The sequence below is a fragment of the Micropterus dolomieu genome, linkage group LG21 (assembly GCF_021292245.1).
Source record: "Micropterus dolomieu isolate WLL.071019.BEF.003 ecotype Adirondacks linkage group LG21, ASM2129224v1, whole genome shotgun sequence".
Classification (NCBI taxonomy): Eukaryota; Metazoa; Chordata; class Actinopteri; order Centrarchiformes; family Centrarchidae; genus Micropterus; species Micropterus dolomieu.
The window spans coordinates 19521513-19532347 of record NC_060170.1 but is presented as its reverse complement, the minus strand read 5'-3'; the positions used below and the strand labels follow the sequence as shown (position 1 = coordinate 19532347).

General features: G+C 41.9%; 3 protein-coding genes across 3 annotated transcripts in view; all 3 read right to left on the bottom strand.

The window, feature by feature from the left end:
* Positions 1–297: 297 nt before the first annotated feature.
* On the bottom strand, positions 298–3834 carry prf1.5 (perforin 1.5). Its single transcript, XM_046034729.1, has 5 exons — positions 3491–3834; positions 2928–3203; positions 2448–2719; positions 1696–1837; positions 298–1491 (listed from the first exon to the last, which is right to left on the bottom strand). The coding sequence occupies exons 1-5, from the start codon at positions 3500–3502 to the stop codon at positions 604–606; spliced, it is 1590 nt and encodes a 529-aa protein (XP_045890685.1). The 5' UTR covers positions 3503–3834; the 3' UTR covers positions 298–603.
* A 1269-nt stretch (positions 3835–5103) lies between these two features.
* On the bottom strand, positions 5104–8554 carry LOC123960917 (macrophage-expressed gene 1 protein-like). The gene is made up of 2 exons (XM_046035955.1): positions 8105–8554; positions 5104–7698 (listed from the first exon to the last, which is right to left on the bottom strand). Exons 1-2 carry the CDS (start codon positions 8552–8554, stop codon positions 6019–6021), a joined length of 2130 nt encoding a protein of 709 aa, XP_045891911.1. The 3' UTR covers positions 5104–6018.
* Positions 8555–10058: 1504 nt separating this feature from the next.
* LOC123959870 (macrophage-expressed gene 1 protein-like) overlaps positions 10059–10835 on the bottom strand; it is a gene marked incomplete at its 5' end in the record, with an annotated part of 1374 nt that continues 597 nt past the window's right edge. The window contains one exon of the mRNA XM_046034185.1: positions 10059–10829. Coding sequence (XP_045890141.1) covers positions 10059–10829 — 771 coding nt within the window. The remainder of the gene's footprint in view (positions 10830–10835) is intronic.

Genomic DNA, 10835 nt, shown 5'->3' with positions numbered 1-10835 from the left:
AGTTTTTTGAAAATTAAACCCCTAAATAAAATTATGATCCTGAAAATGAGCATAATATGGCAACTTCAAGGTTTAATGATATTTAGATCTAGAGACTGGAATGACTTAATCCAGTTTCTCTGAAATGACCTGAGAATTTATTCCTTTTAAATTAAAGGTTGCTTGAATGAGTACGTTTATAGAAATGCTGAGCGTGTGTGTAGCCCTTGTGGTTATCAATGCGTTATCAATAAATGGAATTGCATCAGACGTAAGACAACTCAATGTGACATTCAGCAGTAAAAAAAGAAAAAACCCTAAATCAAAACCACTTTATTTTGGATTCACAAGGGCTTTGACTTTTGTTAGTTTATACTGCAACATTACATGACATTTACATAGAAAAGGGCTGACAGCTATGTTTTTTCCTTGGATGGACTCTTATAGAAATGTACATAATGAAATCTATGTGAGGGAAGTGGAAGTTTGTTTGGCATCAAAAATGCTGACAAATGTCTGCAGTTAAAATGCAAGGGAAATGAGACAATAAAAAAAATTTGATACTTGAAAGTTTAACGTCATGTGTCAAGACAACACTAAAATCTAGATTAACACGTAACAAATCTACTCAGCATTGGGGGAGTATCGTCCACACCTGAAGCCTGTCAAATGAGCGTCGCATTTGATGGTGTAGGTGAAATAGAGAACTCCTTTGCTCAGCTGACAGCTTAGAGAGTGAGTTCCTCGCTCAGGAAAGACAACACATCTGCCCGCTACGTCATTGTAAAGTACATCTCTATCCCAGACTTCAAACCTCAACTCTTGACCCAGTTCCACTGATCCAAAGTCATAAGTTGCATTCCACACTGGGTCGTTGTTGTCCATCACCGTCTCAGTCTCCTCGTATATGCCGTTGTAGAAGATCTTCACGAAGGCGTCCGTCTTCGTGAAGGTATCCGCCCTCAAACCTGCAGCTCGGTGCATCTCCAGTCTGAGAGTTCCTCTGCCAGCACGTAGAGGACAGCAGTTATGGTCCAGGTTGGGAGTCGGGGAGCAGTTCTTGAGTCCAAGCTGGTCTTCTTTCAGCTGGTTCTCTTTAATATACTCTGTGACAGTGCTTTTGAGATTATCACTGATCTCGGAGTCCTCCACTAAATGATGCAGAGGGAAGATGGCGTAAGAAACCACATCAGGATTGTCGTGGAGGCTGTTCATCCAGCTGTGGTAAGCTTCAGATGGGTCCTGCTGGTAGAGGATGTCAGGGAAGTACTTCTCCCCTCCGATAACCTCAATCTTATGGGTCATGAAGCCTTGGTAGAAGCCCATGCTCATGTTGCCTTTCAGGAGGTTGTCACACTTGTTGGAGAAGGATGCATTGGCAGGGAGGAAACCAAGAGCCATTCGGAGTTCAGCATTCAGGCAGTTTTTGACCTCAGTCTCGGAGAAGCCCTTCAGTGTGGCCAGGCAGGTCCTGAAGGCGGTGATTCGCCTCACCTTACCACCAAGCTGGACCTAGGAGACGCAAACAAATGATGAAATGAAGGCTGAAAACTCCCTTTTGGCTTATGAGCAACAAGGTTCCTCATACCTACTCTGTCATTATCTTCAGCATTATTTTGTACTTGTTCCAAAGTGCAAACCTTCCAAAAAGACATTTTGCAGAGTAAGTGCTACACGATAAAAGACAGGAAAAGTAGATTGTGTCAACCGCCTGACCTGGTGTATGTAGTGTGTTCCATAGGTGTCTATCAGCCGTCTATACAGGGCTCTGTCCTGGCTTGTATTTAATCTCTGTGGGAGTCTCTTCAGATGCTTTGTGAACTCTGCACTCAGCTGGGGATGATCAGCCAGCCTGTAGCTGAAAAAACAAAATGCACGTGGAGTTCAACCATAACACAGTGACAATATGATCTTGACTCATAGAATAAACAGTCGGGTTCACCGTAAGGTCTCAACTTAAGCTGTCGTAGCTTGTAACGTCGCAAAAAAGGCTTCATTGTGGACCCTGTGTTCGTTAATTCATTTCTGTCTATTTTTCCTCACAACCTCAGAAACATCTGCCAGCTAACATCCTAAACTGTGACTGATATATGTTAATACATTTGCTTTCTTTACATGCAGTGGGTGTCAGGAAAGAATTATGAGCGAGTACCTGCAGATATTAATTTTACAACTTGCATCTGTTGAGCCACCTGCAAATTTTGTTCTTATTAATAAATTTTGATTAATGTATCGATAATAATATCCATATTTATCCACATTTAAAAGACTTAAAACCAGAATCCTCACATCCTCTAATATGTATCTGCATGAAACATTCATTGCAACCCTTTCGTCAAATCATGAGAACATATTTTTGGTGCTGAATGTCAGTCAGATTAATTTATTAATTCCAGTGAAACTACATCAATCAGCAAATACAATATCATTACAATCAGCACAATTTATAAACACACACTCCTCTTTACCTGTAGTAGGTGCAGCTGATTTCGTGGATGGCGAAAGTGGCCTTGTCCACACTGTGCTGCGAACGAGCAAACTTTGCCAAGTCTGAGCGGCTTCCTCCCAGCACTGCCTTGCCAATGTTTTCCAAACTCAAACCCAGGCCCCAGTTGTTGTTAACCAGTGAGTTGGAGCTGCGCAGCAGGGAGTCCACTGAGTGGTGGAGAGCACTAGAAAGCTGCTTACTGCAGCGACTGAAGGGACGCCAGTCGAGCACTGCTGCTGGCAGCCTCTGAATCTGAGGAGGAGAGAGAAGGCAGGATGCAGGTGGAGGAAGAAAATAGTTAAAGGAAGTGGGGAATAGTACAGAGGGAGGAAAAACAGTGGGCAGAAGGAGCAAAAAAAGAGCCCAAAGTGGTGTGAATGGAATTAGATGAAGGGAATTTAGACTGATTGAAGGCACCATGGAAGAGTGAGAAGAGAAGATTGAGTTTTACAGTTTTCACCTGGCCTTGTTGGAAGCGATTTGGACACAGTGTACAGGTGTGGTTGTCAACCAGATGACCTTTGACATTGATGACGTATGCGCCTGTTCGACGCATCCGCACCACATCAAAACCCTCCCCTGCCAGGTTGTGGCCCGGGACGAACGGGGTTTTCTCACACTCTGAGCCTGAGCCGACCCGACAGCCCTGGACCCTGCAGACCTCCAATGTGACCAGTAAAGCCAATATAAACAAGACAAAGTTGCTCCGTTGGTGTCCTCCACCCTGCATGGTTGCCTAAATGTGAAAGTGACAAATGAGACAGTAGTCAGTGAAGTCTATGCCCGTTGTAATTGCTGTATAGTCAAAAGTAATTTCCACAGATTTACCAGTGAGAAGACTGCAGAGTTGTTGCTGATAGCAAACTATCTAATAATGGAAGATGAATTATGTGTGTTACACGGTGAATGCAGATGAGCCTCTAATCCTCTCTGCTTTATAAACAGGAGTAATCCTGCCACAGATGTTGTGTCAACTCTAGAAACGTGCACAACAGAGATAGAAGAGGAGACACACACTCTTACCTTGGACTGCATTATATTTATCGTCCTTCAGATGGTGTCCTCGTCCTCTTTTAAGGGTTGTCAGACTGTAGCTTTCTCTGCCCACTAAAATTCCTCTCCAGATTTTAATAGCCACAAAAATACAATCGTGCCTCCCTCTCTTTGCTAACCCCATCGATGGCACAGCTCACTGTATATGATGAACTGCAAACTGAACTAATCTAAATTCTTCATCCTGCTGGAAATGAAATCACGGCTGAGCGAGCTTTGGCTGAGCTGAAAGCCTGCTGGGAGCACTCTTTTGTCTGTCCGCCGCCTTATGAAAAAGACCGAAGAGGGAGTTTCCCTGCTTCAGGGCTATGTATCTCTCTCTCTCTCCCTCCCTAAGCATTAGTAATTTCCTCAGCATGAGTGGGTTTGTTTTCATGTTCATGACCCAGCTCTATGAATCCCTCACAGCTGTGTGTGTGCACGTGCATGTGTGGGGGAGGGAGATTCTTGTATAGTCACGAGAGCAAAGATGCACCTTGGTATGAGCACCCTTTACGGGAAATGGCTGTGTATATGCATGTATGTGCGTGCGAGTGTACACGTGTGTATGTCTGTTGGAGTGACTGTGTGTGTTTTTGTCTAATACAACGTCTGAACCAGACTGTTTGTGTACCGATAACCTTACCAACACCATGAGGTCAGTTTTGCCATTGTCTATTTATGTATGTGGGTGGAATGTTGGTGGTTTTCTCCGTATGGCCAGGGAAGATTAAAGTCTCTCTCTGCACTCTCTGCAAAATGTTCCTTCAGCATGACAAAGAGGAAGATTTGTTTTTCAACCCAGATTTATTTAGAGAGCCAGTTTGTGCTCTGGTGCCACGTTTACAGACTTATGCACGTTTACCTAGTGTGAGATCTACTTCAAATGTGACTTTTGCATTATGTACTAGCCTCAATATTACAGTATAAATATAATTTCTGCCATGAAAAGTTAAAAGTAAAAGCGTTTGGATTTAGCTCAAAGATTTAAGATTACAAGGTAAAAATATTTTTTTATACACCTCACAGAGGCCTGTTGCGAGGTCAATTTGTGGTAGAACACTGATTATCGTTTTAAAATAATTTGATACTTTTAATTTTTTTAACCATGATTTACTGTGGTGTTTTTTTTATTCATTATTCATCTATTTGTTCGTGTCAAAAGGCTGAAATGGTGGCCTCAACACTGTAGGATGCTTCTGAGCAGCTGCTCAAGCTCAGTGCAAATTTAGGGCATTAATTGCCGTGGGTGCAAAGGAAAATTTGTATCTGTTAGTTTTTATCCTGGGGAATCTGTATCTTCGCCCAGAGTGGATGCATTTGCGTTTGTGGGTATGTATTTATGTATTGCTGTGGGTAAGATTGATCACTTCAAGTGGCCCCTGAGCGAGGTGTTTCTTCAGAGGATTTAGGGTGTTACTAATGATTGGCATGAACAGAGACATACCAAGCATAAGTACAATATACGCACAAAGACATAAGTCCATTAAAATGTTTTACAGTACTTTAATTAGTAGTTACCGGGCAGAAATGTTTAATTGACATACATTTTAAAATCCTGTCAATTTTATTGGTGTGATACAAAAAGTAATGTACAAAAATTCACATTTTAATCCCATGATTATTTTATTCAGGTTGAAAAAAGGGCTTTACAAAATGTTATCTGTAAAAATATTTATGAAGTACAAAATGTTTTATGAACAAAGACATACAAAGTATTCAAGTTCTTAAACTGGCAATAAAAATGTTTAAATACTATATGCGTTATGCCACACTCTTAGGCAGTTCTATGTTGCAAAAAGCACTCCAATACTGACTCAAACCAACCACAAAGAAACACCTTTAAAAAAAACAATTCTATGGTTTATTAATATAAAGACACACAAACAATAAATCTAGAGTACCAAAAGCATAAACTGAAAAAGCCCAGCATTACCCATTCCCACAAGCCTCTCTGTTCTGATAATGGCGCAGGACGCCATGAGGTCATCATTCCCAGGTCAGTTTGGTTCATTAAGCTAACAAATGTAGCACATCTGGGGCAGAAATACAGGACAGAAGAGGAAAAGAGACAAACGGTACAAGGAAACACATACAGCCGTAACACATGGCATTGTGCACATTGGCCTTATGAGGGCAGTATTGGTTCACTGTTGCGTTTGGCAATCACTTCTGCTTTGTGCCATTTTCTGTTCAAAGGCAGATTGCTGTAAATGTTTCTTAGCTCTAACATAATATGGTATTGTCTAAAGTTGGTAATGCAAGGTACACATCTGGTTACTAGAAAAAAGCCAATAAATTAATTACTAATTGGTTTCATAAACATCCCAAAAGAATAATAATTAAAGCAAAGGCCATCTGATTCAAACTAGGAGCCCTTAAACATATGAACATTTTTCATTCCTGTAGGATGCATGACAGTGATTTGTGGGCTGACAATCGACAAGGAATTTTCAAACAAAACTTGTCACTCCAGATTAACCTCTCTGGATGCCAAGCCTCTAAGCTGTGTGTTTTTCTCAAGCCTCATCCTGCTGTGTCTCCCTCTCTCCTTCATGACTGTCAACCTCTCCACGTATTTCCTCATAGCCTCTAGTTGTCCTAAACCCAGACAGCCTCCTCCTTCTCTTCACCAGGAGTACTGCCAATACCACCAGCACCATTAAACCTATCACACCAAAGGCAACCCCTGCTTTTTCTCCACTAGACATCTGATTCAGTTCAGGATTAAGCTTCTTTAAAATGTCCTTGATTTCCTCTGGTTTGGCCAGTTTCCACGCCTTGGTCTGCCCCACTCTGACCCAGCTCTTATCTCCTTCAGTCATCACAAGGACCGTGTTTGTGGCTTGCATGCTCACAAGAGGACGTTTAGTGAAAGGAGGCAGATGGATCGGAAGCAGCTGCCCACCTGTGAACAGTCCTGACTGGACACAGTAAAGAATTTCACAGCCGTCGCTCACTGTAGCGAGGTGCTGACTGAACTTGGGAGGACAGCGACGTTGGAACCCTGCTAATGGGTTGCTTGACTGACAGCTGAAGAGGCCTCCAAATGGTACTGAGTATCTGGTGGCAGTTTCATAGTCGTTACTCACACAGATCACTTGGCCATCTGAGAGAAACTTTACTGGAATGAAGTTCGGGGGGCAGCTTTTGGCATTGGTGAGGGGGTTCAGCAGAGAGGGGCTATATATTCCCCCAAACAGATACCCAGAGTTGTCTGGGGCCTGTCCGTTTACAGAGCACCAGTAGGTGTTGATGCGAGCAGAGCGAACGTGGTAGTTGTCCTGACACACTTGACGATGGCAATCAAAAAACCCAAGAAACCCACAACTGTAGGTTTCATCATAGCAGTCATACGTAGTGTAACCCTGCTGTCTTTCTTCTGACCTCAGTAAATTGGGGGAGTAAGGCGGACGACAGGAGAAGTCACCAGTTTCAGGGTTTTTCTGGGCCAGGGCATCACATATAGGACCTGCATCTGAGCTAAGGGGAATACACTGCTGGTAAACACCACCAAAACTGAGGTTTGTAGCGGGGCCCTCACAGGATGCATCATCAACGTTGGCTTGGAAGTTAAAGTTCTTGGAGTCGATGTTGACACATCCAGGCCGCGTGTTGACCTTGTAGTATCGCTCTATGGCCTGACTCACTGTAACAGCCACTTTGCCAACTGTAGGCTGTGGTAGGTCAGGGAAGGTGTTGGTATTTATAAAGTAGTGCAGGGGAAATCCTGACCGATCAATAGCCACCAGGTTGTTCCTGGTACTTTCCTGCCACTTCTGCAGAGTGATGCCAGGATAGAAAGGTGTGCCGCCACCATGGCTTTGGATAAGAGAGTACTGAATGTTGGACTGATACGTTTGAAGTGATGAGCTCTGTTGGGCGCTGTGACTGCTTATGTCAAACTTGAGTTTGTCAAAAAAGTTTAACCCTGCCTGTGCTTTGATTGAGGAACTTTCTGCCACACTGTCCGACACGTATGAGGAACGGAGGTAGTCTTCCTGCACCAAAGTAGCCCCCGCATCAACACTAGTGATAACATGGGTTCCATAGTCCAGCACCATCTTCTCTGAGAGATAGTTTGCATTCCTTGTTTGGTTGTTTTCAATTGCATCAGCTATCTCTTTGGCTTGTTGAGCAAAGCGAGCGTCCAGAGTGAAGTCCGGATAAGCCTTAACTGTGTAGATGAAGTTACGAACCTTTAAGGAAAAAAATTAGATGCCATTATGTTGGTTGTTTTTCTTGTTTTTTATTTCAACTTATATATTTTTAATTCCTTTTCCTTATTTGCTTTTTAAGGTGACATCCGTAACATCTATTTGGAACTAAAGATAAGACATTGACTTCAGGCTCAGACAGGCACATTTACGGCATTCTTGTTTAGTACACTGCCTCTGTTAAATTGCCTATAAATAAATCAAATATTTTAGGCAACTCACTTTTAACATTTTTTTATTAACCAAATACATAAGTAATCAATGGTATTACTTTTTTTTATACATAAAAAAGATTTGGGACATTATTTGGCTCCTGATCCACAATTGTAGTAACAAATATATGTGCTTTTTATTGTATTCATCCAAACTATGGAAATTAAAGACTTACTTGCACTCTGGCTGTAGTTGAAGAGTCTTTGACCTGATGGGTTTTCATCCTCTGGTTCTCTGTAGAGAATTTCCCATTCAGCACTGGGAGAAAGGATATGTCTGCATTTATGGAGTGAGATGTAGAGCTTTTCTGCTCCAGCCAGGAGTTGATTATCTCTGAGTTTGTCTCCACACCCGTCTCCTTGTGGGGAATGACAAACACCTCATCTGGGATGAGGTAGAGCCCATCCTCAGTGGTCTGGCACTGGAAGTAGCTGAGGTTCATGACTCGGCCCATATCCATGTTGCGGAGATTGTCCCAGCCTCCGCCTGGCAACACCTCCAGTGCTGTGATGGAGAGGTTGGTGGAGGCGCGACATTGTCTGAGCCAGTTGGTGGGGCGTCCAACAGGGACTGAAGAGCAGACATGAAGGAGAGAGACAGCTAGGAGGGTCACTGCTGCCTTCATGATGACTGTGTCAGAAAGGGCTGAGACAACTGAATATAAAGTTCAAGCCAGGTTCCGCCTCCTCATATGCAGTGTATCATATGACAAACAAGAACATCCTGTTTAATATATGGAGGGGAAGGATGAGGTTTCACTTTTCTGTGATGAAGTAATTTGTTTACCCAAAGTACATATACTGCAGGCTACTTATTAACAGAAGAAATAACTCAGTTAGCCCTGTCTAAGGTTTTCACCTAAATTCTCTTACTTATTTATGCCTAAACTTATTTTCTATCACAAAAAAGATAACTTCACAGTATAACATAGCCATATAGTTAAATGCAATATTATAAACCTATAGTAGAAGATGTTTTGGTAAGAGCCATAAATCATATACAGCATTCATATACAGCAGTTATGTGATTTATGTTATCTTATCGTTTAAGTGATTTAAAGATGTGATTTCTCAGTCACTGCATGCTCGGGTGATGAAAGCTCATAGTGTCGAAATTAACTGCAATTGATAATAAACAGTCCACCCAAGAGTAAAATGCAGAAGTCAGTGAGAACCTGCCTAAACATGTACAAGTATAAGTAAATAAGACCACTTTGCAGTGTGACGACAAACACCATAGCCTTGATTTGTTTAAAAAAAATAATAATAAAAAAATTAAAAAAGTCAAGCGTTTTTGTTTTACTCTACAGCAGTGCACACACTGGGAAAGTTTGGGTGCACTTGTCTGTCATCTACAGTATGTTTTGGTTCTGTTTCACACTATTTCTCTCTCACTTCATTCTCCAACCCAACATGCAAACTTCTACATTTGAAAGCAGAGTAAGTGAGAAAAAAACGATCCATTTAGTTGTTTTATATTAATTTAATTTGTAGTTAAATGCAGCACATAAGAGTTTAATTGACATAAATTTTTAAATCCTGTCAATTTTAAAAACATGACAAAAAAATAAGTACAAAAAATAATAATTTCTAAATTTAATGCTTATTTTATTCATGTTTTGACAAATCTTCACAAAATTCTAATGAATTATCTTTTAACGTATTTATAAAACATTACGTGTTTTATGAATGGTACGTTGATACAAAGTCAGCCAGCATTCACATTCTTAAATGGAATAAAAATGTACCATTCAGCGCATATCTAACATAATTTGACATTGTCTAATTTCGCATGTGCAAAATGCATTTTACTTATGCTAAACACATCTTAAAGCGCTAATCCTGCTATCAGGAAAAAATGCCTACCAATAAATGTTTTGTTAAAACTATTACATTTACTTCCCATAGCAGTTGTTAAATATCAATTACTAATTGGTTTCATAGACATTTCAAAAGAATAATAATTAATGGAAAGTCAAACTGATTCAAACTAGGAGCCCTTAAATTTGAACATTTTCCACTCCCATGAGATGCCCCTAACATGACAATCAACAAGAAAGTTAAGAACAATAACTTGTCACTCCAGATTAACCTCTCTGGATGCCAAGCCTCTAAGCAGTGTGGGGTTTTTTAAGCCTCATCGTGCTGTGTCTCCTGACTGTCAACCTCTCCACGTATTTGCTCATAGCCTCTAGTTGTCCTAAACCCAGACAGCCTCCTCCTTCTCTTCACCAGGAGTACTGCCAATACCACCAGCACCATTAAACCTATCACACCAAAGGCAATCCCTGCTTTTTCTCCACTAGACATCTGATTCAGTTCAGGATTAAGCTTCTTTAAAATGTCCTTGATTTCCTCTGGTTTGACCAGTTTCCACGCCTTGGTCTGCCCCACTCTGACCCAGCTCTTATCTCCTTCAGTCATCACAAGGACCGTGTTTGTGGCTTGCATGCTCACAAGAGGACGTTTAGTGAAAGGAGGCAGATGGATCGGAAGCAGCTGCCCACCTGTGAACAGTCCTGACTGGACACAGTAAAGAATTTCACAGCCGTCGCTCACTGTAGCGAGGTGCTGACTGAACTTGGGAGGACAGCGACGTTGGAACCCTGCTAATGGGTTGCTTGACTGACAGCTGAAGAGGCCTCCAAATGGTACTGAGTATCTGGTGGCAGTTTCATAGTCGTTACTCACACAGATCACTTGGCCATCTGAGAGAAACTTTACTGGAATGAAGTTCGGGGGGCAGCTTTTGGCATTGGTGAGGGGGTTCAGCAGAGAGGGGCTATATATTCCCCCAAACAGATACCCAGAGTTGTCTGGGGCCTGTCCGTTTACAGAGCACCAGTAGGTGTTGATGCGAGCAGAGCGAACGTGGTAGTTGTCCTGACACACTTGACGATGGCAATC

Bases quoted from the DNA above. Each gene is read 5' to 3' on its own strand.
- prf1.5 (XM_046034729.1), bottom strand. The intron at 2,720-2,927 runs GTGAAAACTGTA...TCTCCTCCTCAG, and splicing joins ATCGCTTCCAACAAGGCCAG to ATTCAGAGGCTGCCAGCAGC. The intron at 1,492-1,695 runs GTCAGGCGGTTG...TGCGTCTCCTAG, and splicing joins GAACACACTACATACACCAG to GTCCAGCTTGGTGGTAAGGT.
- LOC123960917 (XM_046035955.1), bottom strand. From the start codon at position 8,554: ATGAAGGCAGCAGTGACCCTCCTAGCTGTCTCTCTCCTTCATGTCTGC. The intron at 7,699-8,104 runs GTAAGTCTTTAA...TTTTCCTTAAAG, and splicing joins CAACTACAGCCAGAGTGCAA to GTTCGTAACTTCATCTACAC.